Genomic DNA, 25,394 nt, shown 5'->3' with positions numbered 1-25,394 from the left:
CAGTGTCTGCCCATTTTGGGGTTTAATGAGATTTCATTACTCTCCTGAAATCCACAGCAAAAGCCGTTTGCATTGTGCTGAGAATATATTTCAGCACAATATTTCTAGTAGTAATTCCTCTCAGCCAAGAATGTATAATCAGGCTTTGAAAAATGTATTCTTTAATATAAAAACTTTTCCTCTCCCTTATTCATAGTGCAGGGAGGGAAGCTGTGTTGTCTAATCCAAAGAGCTGGCAAAATAAGAGAGAACAGTAGATCAGTTTTGATACCCTGTAGTGTATTACATATTTATCTCCTGTAAGCACGCACACACTCAGATGAAAGTTTCACAAGTTTGATTTTAGTATGCATCCAATGGCTATCTAATGGTCAGCTTTTTGTTGTGTTCCTTGTTTTGTCCCAAAACATTTAAAAACTAGCAGACTTCTTCAGTAGAAGAGAGAAATGTGGTCCCAAAACGCAGCTCTTTCTAATTTGCAGATAGGCGATCTCAGTCAACAACAACAAAAAATAGTATGGTGTCTACCATGAGAATGAGACTTTTTCATATGTATATACATATATGTTTCCTTTGGCATTGAGGGAAATAAGGAAAATAAAAGAAAACATTGTTTTTCAAGTCCTTTCCCTGCCCTGGCTTTGCGAGCACTCTTCTTTCTGTTGTTTTTGTTTCCCTTTTCTATTTTGCTATGGAAAAGAAGGAAATGATTTTTTACTAAATCTAAAAATTCCTCGTTTTTGAGATGTTATCTCCCTGATCTTTGCAGGCTGTAAATAGAGATGATGCCCTCCAGTTGCTCTTGGCAGAGCAAGGGAGGGGAGCTGAGGGTGATGCTGTGAGCCTGAGGCAAGCAGGCTGCAGGCAAGGTCTCAGCCATGCTGCCAGGAGTCCCAAGGGGGCTCAGCAGCAGCAGCTTCCTCTTCTTTTCCTTTTTGCTTTCCATCCGTGCTTTTACCTGCTTCCTTGCAGGACGTGGCTTTCTGCAGGCTGTGTGACCGGCAGGCAAAGGAGCATCACAGCACTGTGATGCCCTGGGGAGGGATCTTCTCCTTTCTGCAGTTTGGGGCCCTGGGTGGGGGGGAAAGCCTTATCAGAGCAGATTGTAGTGCTGCTTCTATACAAAGTTTTAAGCATATGACTGCCTTTGAAGAGCTGCTGTTTGGTGTTCCAGTTCATATGTGCCACATTTAAATCTGCACACCTACCAAGCTTCTTGAGACTTGTAGTTGTGAGGGTACTTAACTACCCTAGCAGTGCCTTACCTCCAGTGCTGACCATCTCCTCCAAACTACAGCAGCCCATGGGAAGTGGAGATTGCTGGACCGGGATGCTTGCTGGAGGTAGTGCATACATGTACAACAAAACTGCTCTTTTCCTTTTTCTCGTAAAATTTCTGTTACAATCCTTAAAAATCATTTAACATCAGCTTAATTCCACTACTGTAGAAGATCAATGGCAAGATTTGCACCGATTTCAGGGGGGCACCTGTGCAAACCTGACTGCTTTTGCCACCTGTTCTCTGGGATGAAGGCACGCGAGCCTCTGGACCTTAGTGGTGACCAGCTAGCTCAAGTCTGAATGTTTCCTCGCTCCTACATGTAGGTGTGAACCTAACAGATCTTCTGGGGATTTCCTAAGAATGGAAGATGAGCAAGGTGTGTGAGAGGGCACCGGGTTACTGTGCATGCAAGACTTTTTTCAGCTAAGAACAGTGATTTGACCACGTTTCTTTGTTGCTCTCCCACAGAATAGGTCACCATAGCATAGTCTCTGCACAGTTTAGTCTTGAAGTTTCTTGGTACGCTCGTAATGGATGAAATGTGGAGCACTGCAACAGGTTGCCCAGAGAGACTGTGGCATCTCCTTCTCTGGAGATGCTCAAAACCCACTTGGATGCAATTCTGTGCAATGTGCTTGAGGTGACCCTGCTTGGCAGAGGGGTGGGACCAGATGATCTCCAGAGGTCCCTTCCAACCTCAGCCATTCTGTGATGAGACTCTTAATCACCTCATAGCACGATGTGGCTGGGGGTGCCTTGTTTCACAATTTCAACACCAAACGGCTCCTGAAAGCTTTGGGCTTGTCAAAGCATTGCATTTATTTGCTCGGTTTGGTTTGCTTTGCAATGCACTGACTCATTTGACCAAGACATCTAACATTCAGCATCCACATTCCACCTGCACATAACGAAAGCAACCTCTTCATGAGGTTTCTAGTTGCAACTGGCTCTTCCCAAAATGTATGTCACTGCAGGGAGTTCCACATGTCATCCTTTTGCAGTCTTCCAAGCAGCCGGGAGAGCTCTTCCTCCAAACGAGGAAGCAAGAAGCCACAGAAATGGTGAGAAGGTTTCTCCTGAACGCTAGAGATGAGGGCAAGGGGGCACCTCAGAGTGGCCCCCTCTCTTTCCCCCACCTGCAGGCCTCCTTTCACGTAAGGGCCTCTTCCAGGCCGCAGAAACCCACTCCCAACATGGCCACGCTTGGCCTCGGGCGTGGCACGTTGTCATGGGGGCATCGCTGAGGCGTCCTGATGTCACAGTGGCATCTGCCCCCCGCATTGTGACAGGGGCCTATAAAAGCCCCTGCGCCTGGCCCGCCACTCACTCATCTTCCAGATTCTCAGCGATTGCCAGCATGGCTGGACTGAAGAGATCCTGGAAGATGAACTGCCCGCAGCTGCGCGCAGCTCAGTGGTTCATGGAACCACAGCGTAAATGGCGGCGGAGGAGTGACGGTGGATATGGAGCGACCGGGGCTGCTGATGTGGAGCCCATGGAGGTGGATCCAGCTCCAGAGGTCGACGAACCGATGGAGGTGGATCCACCTCCAGCCCATGTGGCTTGGCACAATGTCACCGTGCCAGGGCTCCCACCTGCAAGAAAACATCTGCATTGCAGGAGCGCCCGGAAAGCTCCATATTCACGGCACAGCCTCCGCCGCCATTAGCGGGGGGAGGCCATCCAAATACCATCAAGCAGGCTTGCCTGTGGGGTGGCCTCCTCCCCATCCCCCATCCCCCATCCCCACCTCTCGTTCAGAGGTGTCATCTCTTCTGCTCGGAGTCCCGAGGAGCGGGCAAGAGTGGACTTGGCTTCCTTTGGGCTGTTACGCCGGGGTGACAGGAGGCCCCCTCAGAAGGCTGCGCTGGGCCTTGGGTGTCTCAGTCTGAGGATGAGAAGGCTGCCCAACGAGAAGGTGCTTGAAAGACGAAGCTGCGCCCTCCATGGTGGTGCACAGAGAACTGCAGCAGATCTGCCAAAATGGTGATGGAGACAGCTGCTCCTCTGAAGAAGCAGGAGACCTCAGATCTGCCGAAACGGTGATGGAGACAGCTGCTTCTCTGCAGAAGCAGAAAGCTTCACATCTGCCAAAACGGTGATGGAGACAGCTGTTCCTCTGAAGAAGCAGGAGACTTCAGATCTGCCAAAACGGTGATGGAGACAGCTGCTTCTCTGCAGAAGCAGAAAGCTTCACATCTGCCAAAACGGTGATGGAGACAGCTGCTCCTCTGAAGAAGCAGGAGACCTCAGATCTGCCAAAACGGTGATGGAGACAGCTGCTCCTCTGAAGAAGCAGGAGACCTCAGATCTGCCAAAACGGTGATGGAGACAGCTGCTCCTCTGAAGAAGCAGGAGACTTCAGATCTGCCAGGAAGAAGCACTGGAGTGCAGCCTTAAGTCCACTCAAGATGCTTTGATACCAGTTCTTATATAATAATAATAATAAAATAATAATAATAATAAAAAAAATCAAACTGTAAAACAATTGTCCTCTCTTATTTGGTAGCATTTTTGCGACTGTATCTGGTCTCCTGCATGAGAGGTTCCCTCCTTCAGTGGGAATTTGTCTCATAGAGAAGCTCCCTAGTGATCATTTTTCTCTATTTCTTTTGTTGCACCTTAACTGCTGCATGTTGGTGTCTCTCCGCTGTGCTTTTGTGGTGGGCAGCAGTGGCACAGCCCGCGCTGATGTACACCTGTCTGTGTAAGGACAGAAATGGCTTTACTGCTAGGGTACTGTTTAGAAGGCTAGGGTGTAACAGCTCATGATCTGATGCTATTTCGAAATCTATGGATTGGGATGGCTCAAGTAACTAAAGACTGGTTAGTTTGCTGATAATAGCAGGCATAGTTACACAGGGTCATATCAGACATAAAAAAGAACTGGCAGGTTGTAACAGTAATTAATTTCAGGCAACACTGGGTTATGGACAGATCTTATCACACCAACTTGATGCTGGATTTTTGCTAGAATTTAGCAAAGTTTGATAAAGGTAACTGTTAATGCATTTAAACTTCTGTAAGGCAGTTGAGAACGTGCAAGGTAGCATTCTGAGTGAAGACGTGCATGGTTATTAAATCAGCAAGGCTCATATCCACCGGATTAAGACTGCCTAAAAGATCATGGAAAACTAATTGGAAATGAGGAATATTCATCTGATGAAGCTGCTTAATTTGTACTCATTCCATGGGGATCTGCATTCAGCCTGATGCAAGTCAGTACCTGTGTTTGGGAAGGAAATACGAAATGATTGTCATAGAAGAGAACAGAAAAATTAGTGCAATGGTTTAAGAAAAATAAAAAAAGCTAGGAGAATGTTTTGAATGCTGGTCATATTTTGCAAATTGACCAGCTCATCAGCATGTAACACCAAATTCTGGAAGAGCTGTATGACTGATAAAAATCTACAGGCATTTTTATAAATAAAAGCGCTGCCATAAAGAAACAGATTTGCTAAATACTGCATTATCAACTGTGTGAGAACATGGGCTGCGTTTCCATTGTCTGTGTCTCACTTTATCTGTGTCAAGTCTATCCAGGAGTCAATTTTTGCTGGTAAATGCTGTACAGCTTTTATTTTACACGTCACCAGACTGGAAAAGAGAATTTGTCAGTGAAAGTGTTTCTAACCTTCTAATCTCAGAGATGATTATGTAGGAGCCCACCTCTGGCTGAGGAGTTACTCGGCACAGATATCACATGAAGTCTGTCTTCTCTGCACATTTTGATGATAAAAATGAACCTGTGTTAACCTTGCCGGCACAATTCCAAGTTGGCAGCTGTTTTCTGTGCATAGCGGTGGGATTGATTTCTTAGTCCCTGATCACTAATACCCATGCAAACCCAGGGGAGGCAGTGCCTTTGGTCAGGTGTCCCCAAGAGCCTACCTAGGCTTGCAGAATCTGTGATAGATGAAAGAGAAAAAAAAGCAGCCTTCTCTTACATCCCACACATTTACAGACCTTGCATTGCCTTCATGGTGAGAGCCCTTGCTACTGGAACAGGACAGTGGACGTAAATCCTGGAGAGCAGGTTTAGAGGAGCACTTTGCAGAGCTATGCCTGAAGGCCCAGGAAAACATCGTCATAGGTTTTAAACAAATTATTTCGTTTGTATTGCAATGCAAATGCAATTTTTAAAGATTATAAAAATTCTCACCTTTTAAAGTTTGCAAAGCATTTGCAACCATGTGCCAGGCTGTCTCATGCTCCATACCCTCAAACACTTACTTAAATGACAGATACTCAAATACTTGAAAAGTTTTTCAAACCCCTGGACCTGTTCTACTGTTACAAAGTCTGGTTTTGCCTTGCTTTTAAGGGGAGCAGCTCTTCAGCTTGCATACCATCTGTCTGGCACGGGGGCAGTTCTTAATGCATTTCTAAGATGTATTTTATGTTAGCATTAATTTGTTTTTTAAGCAGTGTTATTTTCAGGAGGTTTTTATTTGCATGTGGTTATAAGCTAAACTTAGCTAAAGGCTTTTTTTTTTTTTTTTTTTTTTTTTTTATAAGAACAACATCTATTTCCAGCAGGCAGCTTTGCTTGGAGAAACGCTTCCCTGCTGCTGAAACAGGTGATGGTCATTCCTGCACTCAGGTGTCAGCATCGGTTACCTGCAGCGCAGTGCAACTAATGTAGCCAAACTGCCTTTTCCTTCTGAATTTATAGATGAGCTATTCCTTTAGAATAAAAGAGCATGTCTGGATTAGGGGTTTTGCATGACTGGCCTCAAACACTGTCCTTTGAAGTATTCTGATTTGTTGTCTGCTTAGTTATGCTGGTGTTCGCTGTTTCCAAACCACCAAACAGCCACCCTAAGAGTGGAGGTGAGGTGATTTTTCAGAGACCATTCTCGCACCAGAGTGTAGGCCTCAGGTTGTGTGACATTTCCATACGTAAGGGAAAATGCAGTATTTTTTGAAAAACATGTCACAAGTGGTGGTTAGGTCAATATGAATGAACCCCTGAATACACTGAATCTAGATCCTATATTCTGCATGTATCATGTCACAGACTAAGATGCAGCTGCATTTTGATGTGGGTGTCCGTAAGGTAATGTTCATGCTCCCCCCTGAGTTGAACAGAAGTTGAAACCCTGGTGCTTAGTTACATTTCCTCGGTTAGATGTGACATTTTATTGAATTGCCATTTCACTGAATTGATGCATACCATGTCAAACACCTGGGCTGGGACGGGCCAGCTGCTCCATGGCAATCGTCATTCTTGTATCCACCGATGGAAAAACCCCATATAGTCAGGCCAGTAAAGAAAACCCAATTCTGTTCGTAATTTAGTTATATGGCACAAGGGGGAGCTCAAGGTTCAAATTGCTGCTGAATATTCATAGCATTGTGCAGAACATCCCACTAGCCAGACTCAGTTCTAAATTAATCAGTGTAATATTAGACTTAACTACAAAACAATGATTTCCTAGATTGTGATAGTTCAAACACAGGCTTGATGGAACTAAAGCTACTGAGTTATTGGGTAGAAGTGGTGCAAACTGATTTTTCCTCTGTGCTGAGTTAGTATATTTTCATTGGTAAACTTACTCAGCTATAAAAACGATGTGCATAGAGCCATTGTCCACACTGAAAGCAGTTTCATGACTTGTGAGAGTCTGCAGGAGGCAATCACTCCAAAAGCTTTGGTAGACAAACGAGCTTCAACAGTAATGTTGTACCACTTAGCTTTTAATGGAAGTATCTACTAATCACTTTTCAGCAATAGATGTGCTGTTGTTATTTGAAGTTGTATTAAAATGGAAGTGCAGCTCTTGTCAGATTACTTTTATGACTGGCTTGTCAAACGAGCTCAGTGAAATGACAGAAAATTACTGCATCAGCTTTTAAATTAAAGTGGAAAATTCTGGAGCTTTGTTCCTACCAAAAATCAGAATTTAACAGGTGTCTAATCAATGACTGCGTTGGTCTGCTTCACTCAGATGCAGCACGTTGAAGTAACAGCAGCAGCTTGCAGTGATGTATGGTGGTGACCCTGGGAATGTCACGAGGATGCAGGGGAGCAGAACCAGTCCCTGTTGCTCTCAGGGTGCCTTGTGTATGTTGGAAGTTGTGTTGGTGCTCTGTCAGAAAAGCTAGCAGTGGCCTTCAGTCTGATTTTGCCAAGCTTCTATTTTTTTTTTGTCATCATAAATTAGCAGAAATGATAGCTTGTCTGTTTTGTAAAAACAAAAAATAAAATAAAAAAAGCCAGTAATACACTTTTATACAAAAATATCCTCAAGACAAGGTGTTTGGTAGGTGATTACAGCTGTGCCTGTAACTTCTGCTTACAGGCTCTGGCTGTCGTGCTGGTGGCTGTACGTAACAGCTGAGATAACCTGGCAGCCCTTTGAACCCTTGGATCTGCCTCATGAGAGTTCTTCTGTTGGATGAGAAATTCTTTTTTTGTCATGTTTTTGGAGAGGCTGGCGAAAAATATACCAACATAAATAGTGTGTAAATGACAATATATCTCTGGGAGGAAAGGTGGAGACAAGATGTAAACTTAAGTGTAATCAAATTTCATGCTTGAGGCTACAAGCTGGCATCCATGGCTCAGAAAAATACCATTTGTTAGGTATACAGTGAAAACTTTCCTTTTTTCTCCTTTGAAGCGTTAAAAGTGAGGCAGTTGCCAGAGGCAGGAACTCAGGGCTAAATGTGCCGGGGAGCTGATCTCTGTCTGGCAGTTCCAACTTGCTGCCTACAAATGGGGGGAAGCACGAATGAAACAGGTCAGATCTGCTGGGGACTAACCCTATAAAGCTGCAAGAATAACTTAGGCAGCTACAAGTCCCCCCCCCCCCCAAAAAAAAAAAAAAAAAAAAGGTTTTATTTATTTCTGTAAAATTGGATTTAACTATGCTGTTGTGCTTCCAGCTTCCTTTGTATTTGAGACTTAATAGATTTTAAGACATCTGTAGAAGGAGCAGTGAATTTACCTGCAATTTGTAAAAATAAAATTTGGGGGCAGTTTATAGTACACTGGGGTCTAATTATCATTAAATAATGAGGATGCCAATAAAAGGCTTTTCATTTCCACTCCCACAAGCATACAGCTGTGCAATTAATCACTGCCTCTTACAGAGGATACAGCACTTTGATTCCTGAGGTCCCTCATGGTGAGTTCAGGTTGCTGCCGGGGGGGGGGGTCATGCTGCTGCAGGGATCTTCTTGCAGTACTGACAAGCAATTGCTCAGGGGGCCTTGAAGCAGTGCAAAGTGGGGCTGACACCGTGCTGTGCTGGAGGGATCCTCTTGCTCTGGGTGGTGTTGGCAGTGTCACAGGCCCCAGCCCACGCTGCTCTGCCCAAGTGTTAGAATCGAGTTGTACTGGTAGGAGGGTTATGCAGCACTACTCAGCATGGGCAAAGTAAACTAGGGGACTTCTCTGGTGGGTCCAGTTGTTTGGTTTTTTAAATCAGTTATCATCTCTTCAGTCTTTTTTTCCCCTTTTGATAGATTCTTACAGTTCTAGAAGGGGATGAGGAGACCAAGCCGTGGGATTCCCATTTCCTCCTAAGACCTCCATGTGCTGAGTAAAGCAATAAACCAGCACAGGAAACGTGTAAGATTTCACACACTGTCCCCAGCAAGGCTGTCCTGCACCTGTCCCTTTGTGCACACGTGCCCAGGGCTGGGCAGGGTGGAGCAGGGACATATCGTGGTGCCTGGTGGGGCTTTGGGCTGGAACATGTGGAGTCTCCCAAGTGCTGCTGAGAGGCGGCAGCTGAGGGCAGCCTGTCATGAGTGTGGCGGTCCTACTGGGCTTTTTTGTGTTCAAGACTGGAAGGATGCACTCCAAAACACAGTGCAGACCTCTGCTTTGTTCCTGATTAACCAGCACTGTAAGTTACAAGCCTGCATTACATCACAAAGCCTTACAGCCTCTGAGTATGGGATCTTCATCAATAGCTTTCACTTAATGGCTGTGCTCATGGATTTTATGCATCTAACTGCTTACTGACAAAGGCCTTCCTGCAAGTCCAGCTTTCAATCCATGAGTAGTCTCCACTGATTGATGCAGAGCGAAGCACAGCTGGGGAGAATTTCGGGAAGGAAAAACAGGGTCAGCTGGAAATGCTCTCTGGACCAGGTCTCTGGCAGTGGGGTGGACAAAGACCAGGTCTCATGCGTGCAAAGAAATGCAGTCTGCTTTGTTCATAGATCTAGCTCAAAGTTTGGAGTTTCATTTGATGCATGCTTTGTAAACAGGATGGACTCCAGCATCCTGATGGCACGACTACCCCCTTGTGTCTTTCACAAGTGATTCTTTGCAAGTCCTGCTGCTGTAGCTTCCACTCCTCCCTTTGAGAGCAGTGGCAGAGCCACAGGCTTTGATTGCTTAACAAATCCAGACTGGGCTGTTAATCATCCAATAATTTCTGATGGTTTTGTGTCTTACCTTTTCACATGGATCATATATTGCTCTTTGCAAAATGAAAACTACTAAAACATCTTTTTTTTTTCTTTTTTTTCCCGAAGCGACTTGCTGTGTTTGCACCACAAACACAGAGAGCTATCATTAGAGTTTCAGAGATGTTTTTGAGAAACGGATTAATCATTATTGCCGAGCATAACTGTCTACGTGGAGGCTATTCATTTTTGATAATTATTCTCGTGCCAAGGCAGGATCCAACTGGGAGCTTGTAACTATATGTAAAACTATACAGACAGTGGAATATCTTGCACGCCTCAGGAATTAATGGACTTCTTGTTTGGACACTGAAACAAAAGATCAGGGAAAGCAATTCACTTTGAGCTAAATAGATCTCTTTTTTTTTGTTTTGTTTTCAATTATTTTTTTTCCCTGTGGAAAAGGGAGGTGCATCTAAAATGCAATCAATAAAGAACAGCCCCAACCCCCATTTTAAAATTTAATTTTAAACTCATTTTAAAATCTTTTCTCATTAATTGTTCTTTAATAATGCAATTAGAAAATACAAGATTGAAGGGTTTATTAAATGTCTGCAGAAAATATTTTTGCATTTCTGAGAAGAAGCATTTAATTTCAAGCCAGTAGAACAATAGAGCTTAGTTGGTGGTTTTTCTACCCAGTTGCTTTGGCGGAGGCATTTCTGTGCACTGGTGCAAGGTGCCAGTGCTTCATTTTCCCCTTGCTGCTGTTGCCTTTTTCAAGCACAACTTTCACAGCAGCTGGATTTGCGTGTGAAGTTGTTTCTCTTCCTCCTGCAAATCACTGCAGAGTGGGTTCAAATCTCACTTCTGGTTCAGATTTTAAGAGGAAGTTTTTAACCAGGGAGTACCGTTTAATGAATGATAACAAACTTAGGAGACTCTTCAGCTGCTGTGTAAAAATTTTGTGTTTGCTGCCACATGAAGGCCTCGTGTAGGATGATGTTTGCACTCATTTCCAGCCTTATATTCCTTGGACCTGAATACTGACGGTGCCTACAGCGGTCCTCGCCGCTTTCCAGCTGCCTCAGCTTGTCTCTGTGTGTGATCCACAGCTTACTGCAGCATGTGGAGAGGCTTGGAAGGGTTTCAGCCTGACGTGTTACGTTAGCCGTGTCCCGTTAGCAGAGCCCGGCAGAGGGCTGCTGAGGGGGCACAGCGGGCGCTCGGCCCGGGGGCTGCCTGCTGAGGGCACGCTGCCTGCCCCGGCCCGGCCTGCTTCAGCCACAGAACAAGCAGTTGCTCATCACCAGGGTCTTTGTGCTGGCCTCACCATCATGTTCAAAAGAGAAGCCAAGTATCCAACAGTGATGCATTATAGGCTTGCTGAGTTTTTCCTCGTACTGCAAACCCAGCCCCACTACTTGTTTGTGGGCTGTTTCTAATGACTAATGTCTGTTTCTTGCTCTGCCAGCCGCAGCAGTACCAGCCCAACCCGCCTCTTTACAAAGTTCTGTAGGATACCTCAAAGATGAATGATGCTATAGACAGCTGAGGCTTATTCAGATCCTATTGTAAATGTTGAAATGTCACATGTACCCTATTTTTTTTTAACATTGTTAACTCATTTATTCTTCCGTGTATTATTTGTTTTTTTCCTTCGTCCTTGCTATTAATCATCATCATATTTTTAGCATACAGATAACAAGTGGTGCTTTGTAGCTGATGGCTGTGCCACAACAAACTGCCTGCTATTTTCTCATTCCTTTTGTCTTGTGTTCAAAATGACTTTGGTTCTCTGTGTTCTTCAATACCATACGCATCTAAAAAGAGAGAGGGAGACTTCCCGTCTTTTCTTTTGCTGATTTGAGCAGGAAAACAGTCAGTCCTCATGTTGTTTTTTTTCTCCAGATATCTGTAGCCTTTCCTTGTGGCCAAGCAGGGGCAAGTACATATTTCCCTGGCTGCGTGGTGCCAGCTCCAGCATGTGTGGTGTGCAGAAGCTCTTTTGAAAAAAATACAGAGTTCAGGGCAGCTGTTGAGGTGGAGGCAACAACTCTGCCAGGCCCACGGCAACCACCAGAAGCTGTCAGCTCCTTTTTTAACCAAGGATGGTCACACGTGAGCTCTGAAGTACTTTGTGTGGCACCTTAAATCCACAGAAAAAAGAACATGCTGCTCAATGGGTCCAAACCTTTGCCCTGCTGTGAAAACTGCTGCGGCCATGCAGTTAGGTGCTCATGTGTATTCCCTGTGGAGCGTTCATTAAAAGGCTCCTTGTAAGGCCTCCTGTGTACTAGTGGGGATTCATCTCTCCTTAGCAATGCCGGCCTGGCTTGTGGGTATGTCCTGACCGTGGCAAGCGTCTCCTTAGCCTTGTGCTGGGAGTGCAGCCATGAATTCTGCATTCATTCCAAGGTATCGAGAGTGCCAAGAAGAAAGTTGAAGTGAGCCCCTGTACCCAGAGTATTCCAGCGTTGCAACCAGTGACAGGCTGATCAGATCAGCGTGTCTTTATTCCTGTTGTTAGGAGGCTGTGGAGGATCAAGAAGGACGAAGGATGCAGTGGGTGGGTGATTGTGGGAGAGCTGCATTTGATTCCTTGCTCGTTAATACCCTCCAGGTATAATACAAAGTTGTTCAGGCCTAGATGATCAATAGGAACTAGATAGAACAGGGTCCTTTTAGGATCTCTGCTGATGGTTCCATAAATTCATCCTCTAAATGTAAATAGAAAATAATACCATGTTCTTTCTACACAGATTACTTGTGATGATACGTACAGGCAAAAAGTCAGGTGCACTTGGGCATTATGTGGATGAGGGCTGCGTTGGGTCCCTGTACTGGGTCTGGCATAATTGATTTGTTACATTTGGCATAATGCTGTATTAGGGTTATTTCCTTCTATGTTATGTTACTTGGTCTATTTATTTTTCTGCTTACAGTAGTCTGCCTCTCTGAATTAAAAAGTGAAAGCCGTGTATTTGTGACCATATGTGTATATGAGTGATGGCAAGGGCATTTGAGTTTGCCTATTAGTGAGTCTCATGATCTGCTCTGTGTTCATCTACTTGGGAATTTTATACTAAGGATTTTTACTGTATTTACCACAAAAGCATTGGAGCTCTTGTAGGCAGTGTAAAGGAGGGGAATCTGTGCAAAAAAAAAAGTCCAAACTCGAAGGAAAAATCCCACTAAACTGGTTAATCTTTCTGCTTACTATCATCCATCTTACAAGTGGTTATCAAAAAGGGGATCATGTTTCACATGGATTGAACTGGATTTGTTTATGGCAAAAGCCTTTGTGACACATTGATTTTCATGAGGAGGGCATTTACAGCAGGGAAATAGGATTCCCTGTCCTCTTTTTCCTTCATAGGTATTCTTCCACCCACTATTTTGTGGAGTATGTGTTTAGATGTTGTCCCCAACAACCCCAACAATTTGGTCCTTGATGTAGTTATTCCCGCAGTAAACTTGTGTTGAATTTGTGTTGCTGTTTTTAGAAACAGAGTATAAAATCATGAAGGCAGGATTGTGACCTTACTGCAAAATCAAGTAGAAGAGAAGCTAAGTTGTGGAAGGGAACAGTTTTAACCAGACATAAGTCTTCAACAGCATTAGCAGAAGAATTGAAGAGTATAGGTCAAGTAAATTGATTTTTGTATAAATATTCTCTTTTTCAAATTCGTGATGACAGGAAAATCTTTTTACATTTGACCTCTCTTCCAGTGCAGTTATTTTTGTGAGAAGTACCAGACAAGCAAGGAAAACAATGCTTTGTATTTAACGACAAAAACATGAATTGAGGCAGCTCAGTTTCCCACATTACTCCTGAGCTTTTCAGCCTTGACCTAGGTGAACACTTTTCTTGGGCAAGTGCTGAGACCCTTTGATCTCCAGATTTAAACCATACTTGCCCTCTGCTATCACTAGCTTTTTCTGCAGTGTTTTCAAGAGGGATCAAAATGATGATTTTTGCTAGAATACTGAACTACTGCACTGACCTTTTAGTTAGATATAAGCTAGCAACAGTTTAAACTTCTGCCTCCCTAAACTGTTTGCAAACCATGAAGGTGGCACTGAAAAAGTGTGTGTTCACAACAGACCCCGTGATACCGGTATGGCAGAGGATTTGCTGCGTCCGTAAGGAATTCTAGCAACAAGGGTGCCTTCGGGATAACTGTAATTAAGCTAAGACTGATCTGGTGCCCATAGCTCTCACCCACTGACAGCAATACATGCTGAGAGCATTTTGTCAGTTGGTGTTTTGCTGTTTAGGGAACAATAAATGTTGATTGTCCTCATCTGTGCCAGTTAGGCAGTTGCAGAAGGGGAAGGAGTTGGATGAAATCTATAAATCTGCCGGTGAGCTGTACAGGTAGCTCTTACAGTTTCTGCAATAAAATACTTCTTCCTCTGTGCAGAATAAAGCTTTGGTGCTTTGGAATGATGAATTCAGCTGTCTTGCTGGTGGAAAAGATTAAGCAAAAGTGAAGGAGCTTAAAAACTATGAGTCAGGAGATTTGGAAGTCTTCAGTGGTCTGATCTTTTTCTATACAGTACGAAGGCCTCTTATTTACTTACCTAAAATGTAGTGCTGCCATCTTAATCACAACATTTTTAACCTGGAAATAAAAAAGGATTAGAAGTGTGACCTCACACTCCTGCAGGCCAGAAGGGACCAGTTATTCTTCCATCCCATCTGTGGCTAAAGAGCCAAACACCTGCTACAGGGGAATTAAGACCAGGTCAGAAAGACCTGATCAGGAAGAGTAAGTCTCACCTGCCCTGTATCAGGTCTCTGAAGACATGCTTAGAGGAGAGTATGGGCCTGCACAACCCAAATGCCTCCTTCACATGAGGTAGGAAGGGAAAGGATTGGAGCTGGGGATAGGTTTGAAGGTAGATGTAAGGTCTAACAGGCACTGGGTTTAACATTTAATGACTTGGCTGCCTCAGCAAGGATGGGTCCCTCCCAGCGACAGAGGTACTCCTAGGTCAAACCTAGCCTCACGATTACTTCCTTTTTGTTTTTGCTGCTGTGAGTAAGAGTTGTACAGGTTTAAAACTAAAACACCTTCTCTCTAGTAGTGACATACCTGATCTACTCCCTGTGTCCACTAAGTACCAGCTAAATGCCGTTTCTGTGCCAGCTTTGGCAGCAGCTGCCAGCTTTGCTGATGCTGCAATAGGGGCAGGCTGTGAGGGAGATGGGGAGGTAGGCAGAGAGTCACCAGAAAGAGCAGCCTGAGGAGGTGCTTCAGGCTGGCATGGGAGAGAAGAACGGGGTTTAGAAAGTAAACAAAGCTGGCTCCACGTTGGCTTAATCAGCAGGGCAGGTAAAGGGATGTGGAAGTAGACACGGGGAGCATGGTTGCGGCAATCATTAAAAACAGAGACGAGAAACTTGAAATCGCAGCAGTGATTGTCAGCAGCAGCAGCCACGCTGCCCTGCTGGCTCAGCAGCAGCTCGGGCCATGGAAGCAGGCGGCCACGTGCCACGTGCTGCCGCGGGAGGGCTGCCAGCCGCCAGGAGCTGCAGGGCTGCCGAGGGCAGGGGGCTCCAGCCCAGCCTGCCGGGGTCAGAGATCAGGCCCCGCGCTGCCTTCACCCAGAGCTGCAGCTTGTGTGTTCGTTATCGTCAGCCGTTCATTAATCTGCCATGTGTATCTAAGTGTATTTGGAGAAACTGACTCCTGAGGAAAGCTGGAATTTTGACCTCTTAGCATTAATGTCTTTTTGTTATGTTTTGTTTTGCTTTGCTTTTAATGAGCCACAGGCAAGGTCTTCTCCCTGTGACATCTGTCTGATACTGTACAAATTAGGACGTTCCCTTTTTTGCTTCCTAAAAAAAATCTGTGATCAGATCATAAAATATCCTATTGTATGCTAGAATATGTCAAGCCTGATTTTTAAGTATCAGAACCCGGATTTTTCCATAAAGGGAATTGGATCTTTGCCACCCTTGCCTGCCAAAAGACCCATCAACCAAATATTATGTTATGAGCTCCTGCTTGATTCTCATTCTTTCTCTGCTGCCATGAGGTTTATTGCTAGTCTGCTTTTATTTTATTTATTATTTTTTTCCGAGAGTTCAAGTCCTCTCCTCTCTCAAGACTGTATTTTCTTTTATGCTGAGTCAGTCTGGTTTTCCATGAGTCTTCCATCTCTCAAGTTAAAAAGTTAGGCAGTCGTGCTCCCGCGTGCTTTCTGCAGAATCAGGTTCTCTGTCAAGATTTAGCTCCATTCTCCTGTTTGTACGTCAAGAATGCTCTCCCCTGGCCCAGGAGTTAGTGAAAAAAAAAGATTTTTCAGCTTTACTTTTTCTGCTAGGAATGGTCAAAGATGTTATTTTGATAACTGTGTACTGTTTGTTGTGCTATTTTCTGTTTTGGTTCTCAAATCCATTTAATGGGGAGTGATCTCTATGCTGCCAGTTCCTAATTAGCTTATTACCTTTTGGTTTTCTATCATTATCATGGCTCTTTTTTGCTTTGATGAGTAAAGAATGACATTTGCATGTCCTGTAAAGGTTATTCCACTTTAAGCTGAAGAGCCTTCCTATCTGATGTTAGTCCAGAAAAGTACTTATTTCCCTTCCCTCAGTGCAATAAAGGCTGTCCAGTTAACTTCTACAAAGTTCTTTGGTGCTTTCAGTGTGCCTTGAAGGTAGTGTTAACTTTTTGTATACGTAGGAAAAGAAAGTAGGCTGTTTCACCTACGATCTGTAATAACTTCTCTACAGCACTTTCCAGGCATTTTACATGTGTTCTTTGAAACTCAGCATGCTTCTGGAAAACCTGATGAAAACATGTTTTATTGGTAAGATCTTTTACATGTACACTCCATCATCAAGTTGCTCTTCACTGTGATTTTCCACGTGTTCGTGGGGTTGCATCATGTAGTCATCTGAAACCTTCTAGTAACTTCTTTTTGTACCTGCAGTCTTAAAATTGCCCTTATAATCCAGAGTGCAGGAGGTCTTTTGTTTGTCGTGTAGGAGAAATATTATAAATGCTATTTGGCTTTGTGATTTTTTGGGGGGAATTAGCCCATTAGCAAACAGCATTTGTCTCATCATTTCCCATAATTACTAATAAACAAGATTATTTATGAAACTTCCACTGAAGCCCATTAGAATAGTTCTGGCAGAGGGGATATTCACATCGTGTCAGTTCTGCTTCACAAAATCTTCAGGGCAGCTAAGCTCATTATGTGCTAGATTTGAGCTTTCTTGTAGTCTGTTGGCAGTTACTTAATCGTTTCAAAATGAACCCTTTATGTAGGTATTTCTAAACAGATAAATCTTTTTCTTGGAAAATATTTTTCTAGTTGTGTTCAGTTGATCATTAAGAACACAAGAAATGTTTTCTTTGTGCACAAAGGGTCTAATTCTCATGTGATGTACCCACATTTTACATTAGTATAACTCCACTTTCATCAGTAGAATTCCTTCTGCTGTACACTGGCATAAATTACGTTTTTTCTTCCCTTAAAAGCAAGCAAACAAGCCCCACTAATTTTCAGGTTAGCCAGCAAGTTGACAGATGTGACTTCCAACAGTCATCCAGAAGCCTCCAGTGCTGCATGCCGAGGCTTGGAAAAATCTGGAGCTATGAAAGAGTTCCCAGAATGGCCCCTTACACAGTGCACACTCAGGACATTAATTGTTAGAGAAGGCTTTTGTCAGCTACTCAGTGGATTCGAGCTCCTCTTCCTGTAGCTCTGCAATGAGCAGAGGCCTTACAGAAACCATTTTTATAAACAAGGAGTATATCAATTTAATGGTGCTGGTTGCAGGAGGACCTAACGTATCATGCTAGCTGAATGAACGTTATAGTCACGAAATTTTCCAAGATTTAATTCTATAAGGTGCTTACACACTGATATTCAAGATGGTTAGGTAGAAATGAGCTGAACTATAAGACAAATAAAAAAAAACAAACTGCAAACTTTTTTTTTTTTTTAGCCCCTCCTGGCTGCTGATTATCTGACAGTAAATTTATTAAGGTGCATTTCTTTCTAAATAAAGTGTTTAATTTCTTGTGACTACTTAGAGCAAGATGATGTAGTTCTTAGAGAACAGTGTCAAGGACTGACCATTCCCTTCTTTGAGACCTCTCAGCCGAGGTGTTCAATGTCCATAATCCAGGTTTTCTAAACTGTGACAGAAATGACAAGTACAATAAAGGCATTTTTCCAAGGAGAGCCGCTTGGGAAGCTAGCTGCTTAGAGGTGAACCACTGCCTATCTGCCTGTTGGTTACTTTTAATGACAAGGATGGAAAGAGCTGGCCTCACCACCAGCAGACTCAGCACGTGGGACAGCCTGGGGACAGCTGGCTCAAAGAACTGCTGGCTGGCGCTTCTTCCAGGAGAACTGTGTTTAAGCACCAAGGAAACAATGGGAAAATGGCATTTTCTTTGCTTCCTTGGAACTAATTGTTGAGTCACATATAACTCCGATGACCAGACAGGGGGTCTAAACATATAAAGGTGTATGTTCTGCATGTCTTTTCCTTTTGTGAAGAAGTGTGGGCAAAAGAGCTGATCGGATCAGAGCTGATAATCTCAATGCCTCATTTCAAGCTCATTCTTCAACCACGTAGTTTTTTTTGTCACTGCTTTTACTGGTCGTTTCTGCTCGCTTTGAACTGGGAGAAAATCGTTCCTTGCAGAGCCCTGTAGGTCAGAATGTCGCATGCACACAAGAAAGGTTCAAAAATTACAAACTTGGAGACACAACAGCCTGGTGTAGATATGCAGTGGATTCACGTAATTGAATTTCAGGCAAACCATTCCAGCCCAAGGGTCAAATTATGAATAAATATAAGACAAAACACACCATCTGGTGAACCATGCCTAATGTAACTGAATTAATTGTTCAGTGGATCTCAAGGCCGGTTAAATAGCTTATCCATATTTCTCATTGCTTCTACTAAATGACACATTCAAAGCTCTTTCCTCCCTTCTCCCCCTCTAACCCTTTAACCTCTGAGTCATTTAGTGGTGGTGGGTGGTGTCTGCTCTGACAGTGTGTTGAGTATGTTGCAGAAATAAACAGGCTACTTCAGAATTTTTTTAGCAAATAAGAGCCTGCAGTGAATGACTGACTCTCAGACATATGGGCCTGAAAAGACATAATTTAAATTCATTATAGTTATTATTCGCATAGTGCTAGCTACTTCTGGGTGGTTTTACAGGCAACATATATCTCTAGAATAGTTTCCTGTTTAAGAATTTATGCACAAAGATGAAAAAAAGCAGAGCTGGATGTGAAATGGTTGTTGTAAAGTCTAGCTTTGTTTCAATAGTTTTATGATTTTGTTGATTATAAAATCAGTGGCTTGCTTTCTTCAGACTTCTCTCGCTTTAGCAGGCTGCTGGACAGCTGTTGATTTTTTAGAAGGCTGAAAAAGTACATTTTTAATCGGTGGAACAGTCTGCAGGTTTTTAATGTGATTTTCTACTGCGTGGAGAAAGTTTCAGGGGGGTACAGAATAGATTCAACTTTCGTATAGAAAATAGGACAGTCACATTTTTATAACTCCAAAGAAATAAATGGCATAATGTGAGTTTCAGACCAGTACTCTTAGTCACTACTTGTTTGAGCTTACCAGTATGTCTCAGAAAGGTGTTGTGTTGCCATTTCAGCCTTGGCGATCACAGCAGAATTATTCAAGCAGTGCTAACAAACTGGTGAAAAAAATGTATGCCAGATTTTGGAAAATACTTGTTCTAAGTTTTTTTTTCTTGGTGATATATAGTGCATAATTATATCCAAAAAATGTGGTCAACAAGTGAGAAAGAACTCAGCAAATGTGTCATTCATTTTGTAGCCAGTGTATTTTATTCTTTATTTTTATATATTTATATTTATGTATTTTATATGGAAGCTCTGTAGGACAAACTATTTCATCAAGAGCAATTTCTTTCCTGTAGACATGTTCACAGAAATTCTTTGATTCTTCTGAACAGAGTGTGAGGCCAGGATTTTCAGGTTTGCCTTGTGATGTTAGATGTTCAGTTTCTCCCACAATTAAATAAGAATCACGATGACTGTCAAGCAGCTATGTTGGGCCAAATACACAGAGGAAAGAGAGCTAAAATTAGCAGAATTACACTCAGCTGAAGATCAGGGCATCCTGAATTTCCAGTATAGATTATTCAGAAATTTTCAGTGCCTGGTGCAGATTACACGCTGTTTGGTGTGGCGCCTTGCTCTCTAATCCCTGGGGTGAGTACGTATGCTGGAGCTGACTTCATTCCGGAAAAGGACAGGCCATTAGCCACTGCATCAAAGCACCGGGGTGCCTAGTGGCACAGCAGAGGGTAATAGCACCCCAAGGAAAGTGGAGTAATGGAAGCAGTCTCCCAGCTGGAGGTTGATCAATAATATTTGGAGAAGCTCCGATAAGAGCTTTATCAGACACTTTTATCCAGACTGGTGTTGTATACTGTAGGGAGCAGGGGAGGAAGTGGTGTGAAAACAGCACCCTGTTCCTTGGACTATTGTGGCTAAATACAGCTGCTAGTTAGATCTATCCCTAATGCCGCTCCTGCAGTAGTTTGCCTGGAACTGGAAGTCCTTTCCATTTTGGATGTTGTTTTTAAAGTATTGAACTATTTAAGAAGGCCTATTTGTCTTTGAGAGAATCCTGTGCCTTAATCCCTTCTCTTATTAGAAATTAAAAAGAACACAATGTTTCAGAACAGCATCTGGTTTTATTTAAAAAAAAAATGCTTAGACTCAAGTTTCTTAATTTATCTATATTTATTTAGAAAATAAAAATATGTATCTTCAGCTGAAATGCAATCCTATGTGTACATAGCATTTCACTTTTCACCCTTTTGTAAACCTGCAAGCAGCTATGTTAGCTGAGATATAAAATAATTGAAACTGTTCTTCTGAAAGTAAAGTGTGGTTTGAGGGGTGTGTTTATTTGCTTTTTAAAGCATCATAGCTTTGCCCAAATGATTAGTGGTATGACATTGGCGTGAATCTTAAAGGTATGGAAGAGAATTCTACCTGTACGTGCTGTCCTTGGGCTCTAATGTAATGGCTACTTTCAGGACTGTTGCAGGGACAATATTTTTATATCATTCCTGACCGTTCCTACTGACATTTCTGGGTCTAGTATGAATAAAGTACTAGAGCAGTAACCAGAGTTAACAATTCTGTACTACAATATTTCAGTTAAATTGCAGGTTATTAAATAAAGCAAGCCAATTCCTGCTCCTACTTAATGTACATTTCCAGTAATTCAGGATCTGATGTCAACAAAAAAAATGCTTTAGATAGTGCAAAGAAGTGAAATAATCAGATTATCTTTCGGGAAATGTATAGTGTTTATTCCAAACTATTTTGGCGTGCTGCAGCACTGGTAGGAAGATTCACTGCCTGCAAGGTAGTAGTTCGGGTCAGATGGGTATGAATGATGTCTTTTCCTAGTGCAGTCTTGATTCCTGGCTGTGATAGACTGGAGGAATTTCTCCATTCTCACTGGCTGGGTGATTCTTCTTCAGTTCTGTGCCCTGGCCCTTCTAATGAATTGTAGCCCATCTCCTCTGAATCTCACTATTTTTCAGTTCATCTCAGTCTTTCTGAGCTTGGTTTTGTTACAGAAGTGATCACTCAGTAGTAAGAACACACAAGGCTAGCAGAGCCTGTGGGTTATTAGAAGGAAACTCAAGAGTTGGTTATGCTGTGCATTGCAAGTAGGTCTTTTGCCTCTCTTCACATCATTTGGTGAAGAGGTTACATCTATGTCCCTTTGCCAAAGGTCTGCAGTTAGTTTTCTGGGCATCGCCAGCCATTCAGGTCACATTGCAGGCCACTGCCAGGCCAGCTCTGACGTCCTGGAGCCTTGTGTTAGCAGCTGGATGTTCAGTGGCTGCCATACTGAAGCTGTGCTAGACTGAGGAGATGGGGAAATGATGCACAATTCACGTAATTCATGCATGCTTTCTCTGACATCTGAAATTTTGGTAATCAACGTCATAAATCTAATTGCAAGCAATTTGGACAGTGGAATTATCTGTGCGTAATTTATGCATATCTCTAGAGCTTTAAAGGCAAAGTCCTTAAGCACAGATGGAACTTGAAGCATATGAGTATCCCCTTTGTCTTGGTGGACTGTAGACTCATTCATAGAAAATGGTTCCATTTTCTTGATAAAATGTGTGTAAAAGAGGGTATGTATTTAGCAACAGCAATGTAAGTGGGTTCACTGAGACTGACTTTCCATATTTTGGGTCCCATGGAGGACTCTGGCATTAATGCTGCTGCTGGCTCTGAATCATTCATGTTTATGCAGGCTCCATGCCATGCTGTAGGTTTGTAATACCACTTAGAGGCATTTTATGGGGTCTTGTGATTCACAAGGTGGGGAAAAAAAGAGTATGATTTGCCAAAGAAACAATACAAACAAATAATAATAATAATAATAACGATAATAGCAATAATAACAACAACACCAGCAACAGAGGAAAAGCAATTCTGAGTTCTATATTCAGAAATGTAATTACTAAAGTTTCTAGAGAACTTCTAACTTCAACCAGGGTTTGAATGGAGACCAGTCAGGAGTATGAAAAGGTAAACCCTTGCTTTTTGCTCCTGTTGCTGAACTTCTGATTAGGCACTGCAATGTGCTCAGGGAATCACTGAACAGACTGGTGGGGACTCATTAATCCGAATTCCTTCTGTACTGCAATAGGATGATCTCAAAAAGCTATTTCACTTGTTCCTGTACACCTGTATTGTCACCTAATTCACAACAATGAGTATTCAGCCTGTAGTCTGATCTGTGAGTACAGGTAAAGCTAAAGGTGTGCTAAGTTGGAGCCATTTCCTCTGTTGTCCAAATGAACCCTTAAGGGGGTTGATTCAGTCCGTACCACCCTTGCCTTAGCTGGGTTGTTCCTTTGGGCATTGCTCCCGCTGCCTGAATCTGCTTATAAGATCAGAATCCGGCCATCGTTTTGCACATGCCATTGCATTGTGAAATTTTATACTTCTGGATTATTTTACATTTCTGAGTTACACATCAAGAAAACTTATAACATTACCTTTAAAAGGCTCCATGAACATAAACCTATAACTTAGTGAAATACATTTTCCTTAATGTTTGTCCTTTTCTCATTGCTGTCCAGCTATTAGTGAAAAATACTTTCTTTTTTTTTTTTTTTTTTGCTTGTTTGTTTGTTTTTCAATTCTTTGTTAAAACCTTTTATTTTTTCCCTGAGAGGAGTGAACTTTATTCAGTTTACTGAAAAGGTAGACCTGGCTCAGTTCTTTCTCTTTTTCAACAACACCTTCAACAGCAATATACTGCAATATGCTTTGCCAGCAGTTTGCATTAAATTTGTTGTTCATCCTAGGTGAAATTAGGATGGAAACAAAAATACATTTGGAGATCTACCTCTCTCCCTGCCAGAGAAAAAAGAAAGAACTTGGACACTTTTTCATCTTGGAAGTGCTGTCCTCAGCTTCAGCACAAATTGGTCTTAATGAAGAATTAACTGATTGAACACCTGGGCTATTGAAAATTTGTAGATATGATTGAAGTGATAGATTTAGCAGGATGTTTCTCTTGGCCTTTGTTTAAAGGAGCTCAGCTGATTCCTGCCTGAGTTTGGTAAGGATGCCAGTGCGGCATCTTAACGGGCTCCTCCCAGGCATGTGCGACAGTCTAAGGCAGCTGGGTTTGGGAACAGGCTCTTTTCCAGTTCCTTACTGGTTGTGCAAATATCTGTGATCTGCCTTGTGACAAATGAGTGCCAAACTAATGATGGTGGTTACACAGAGCCCTCAAAAACTTGACTCACCATAAAAAAAAAAAAAAAAAAAATTGCTCTGTATCTCTCTTGGATTTTCAGGGCTCTGTGGGTGGCTTGAATTTCAGTCACTCTTGAATAGATCGACTCTCTAGTCAACATGTAGAAGCTTCCAGGAAGCACTGGGTTCAGTGTACATGTGGAGATGACATCACCTCCTCAAGTGTGTTAAAGACATGCTCAGAAGTAGAGGCCAAGCTTGGATAGCCCTGGAATTTTATCCATCAGAGTACATGGATGGAAGCCCAGACCAATTTGGTTTTTACGCTGCAGTGTATTGGATACTGACAGTAACTAACAGTCAGCACTCAGTGAGAGAAGATTGCTGATAACAGAGAGGTCGTTATGTTGTGAGAACAGCTGCTGCTCCTCAAATGAAGCAAGACTTGGCTAGACAGAATTCCTGCACATGGATACTTTATGAGGAGGTTGATAATATGGATAAGGCATGGTGAAGACCACTGGTACAATAACAGATGCTGCTTTACAGTGTGTTCAGAGAGTTTGATTATAAACTGTATAGCAAGAAAAGTCCAATCTCAGTCTTTCATTAAGAATTTCTTCCAAATCAGGCTGCCATTTTATTGGATTTTACTTCAATGTCATGATACTTAGTTTATTTCTTAAGTCCCCTGGGTTTCTGTGATCATGGAAGAAAGATTTTTTGGAAGCTATCAGCACTCCTTGTTTCATGAATGAACTTGACAATAGTGATTATAAAGGTTCAAATGTTAAAATACGAGCAAAACCTCTGTGGTTTATAAAATTGATGTTTGTTTGTGAATTGAGAAGTCTGAAGTGATGATACTACAAGAAACTGATTTTGTTCTGGTGTATTTTTGTTTGGTGTATTTAAAACCATAAATAATTATTACAAATTTCTATTACCATTTACAGAATATTTACTTTTGTATGTTCCCTTCAATGTGATTTTTGATTTTGATGGATGTGGTTCCAGTCACTGATTTTTTTTCTTTTTTTCTTCTTTTTTCTTCTTTTTTTCTTCTTTTTTTCAGTTACACCAGCAGAGTTGTTTCCAGTGGACTGAAGGCACAAATTAATAATCCAGAACTGAAAGTCAGAGGACTAGACCCCCTCATCAGTAATTTAATTGATAAACTTCAGCACTTTAATCAAGTAAGTAACTTTTAGAGATACCAGCGTTTTATCACTGGGTCTGATGGCAGAGCTAAAGCTACAAACACGAGGTGGTTCTGCTTCCTGTGTTACGCGTCCCGAGAATCAGAGCCTTGAAAGAGTCATGGGGTGGGCCTGTTGCTAAAGGCATCCAGAGATTTTGTTGTGCCAGCTGGATTATGAACTCTAACAAGAGAAATTTATTTTTCTGGAAGTTGCTCTGATTCCTCTATGTTGTCCCATAGTGGTTGATTAACTGTCCTGTGGGCTGGTGTGCCAGAGACATAGAGCCCCACTGTTCACATCAAGGTTGTGCCTAGGGTCAAGCTGTGTGAGGGTGTTTTGGAGTCCCATGGTATCGCTGTGTTGGAGGAGTATTATGCTGTTTGTGCAGGTTCCTGGTCATCAGTGGTGTAGGTACAAACAGATGAAAAGACAGAATGGGTCTATAACCATGTGGTAACTGAACTGCACAGAATGCTCAAGTCAGGACCGAAGGCGCTCCAGGATGAATCAATTGTACCCCTTTGAAAACATTTCCTTGAGCCTTATTCTCAGGCCCTCCAGCCCCGAAGGAAAGATACCTACCAATGAGTTTGTCAGATGCAAGATTAATCTGTCTGCCTCTATCAACTGTTTGTGTTCTCCCAGATGCACTTGCAGTCTAGTAGTAGATCTGCAGCCTTTCAAAGCTAACTGTATGATTCAGTGCTCTTACTGCTTCAGCACACCTCTTAGTTCCTATGGTAGTGCTAGTCCAAGTGAGCTGG

The 25,394-nt window shown here is 42.6% G+C and overlaps 1 protein-coding gene across 2 annotated transcripts in view; it reads left to right on the top strand.

Moving 5' to 3' along the window:
• Positions 1 to 25,394, top strand: part of LOC309881459 (glypican-5-like) — a 369,768-nt gene that overhangs the window by 194,757 nt on the left and 149,617 nt on the right. For both annotated transcript variants that reach the window (XM_082767440.1, XM_082767439.1), the window contains one exon: positions 24,504 to 24,624. In XM_082767440.1, the coding sequence (XP_082623566.1) occupies positions 24,504 to 24,624 (121 nt within the window). The remainder of the gene's footprint in view (positions 1 to 24,503; positions 24,625 to 25,394) is intronic.

Source organism: Aythya marila (assembly GCF_965140915.1).
Source record: "Aythya marila genome assembly, chromosome: 9".
Classification (NCBI taxonomy): domain Eukaryota; kingdom Metazoa; phylum Chordata; class Aves; order Anseriformes; family Anatidae; genus Aythya; species Aythya marila.
The sequence above is the reverse complement of the archived record's forward strand: the minus strand, read 5'-3'. Positions and strand labels throughout refer to the sequence as shown.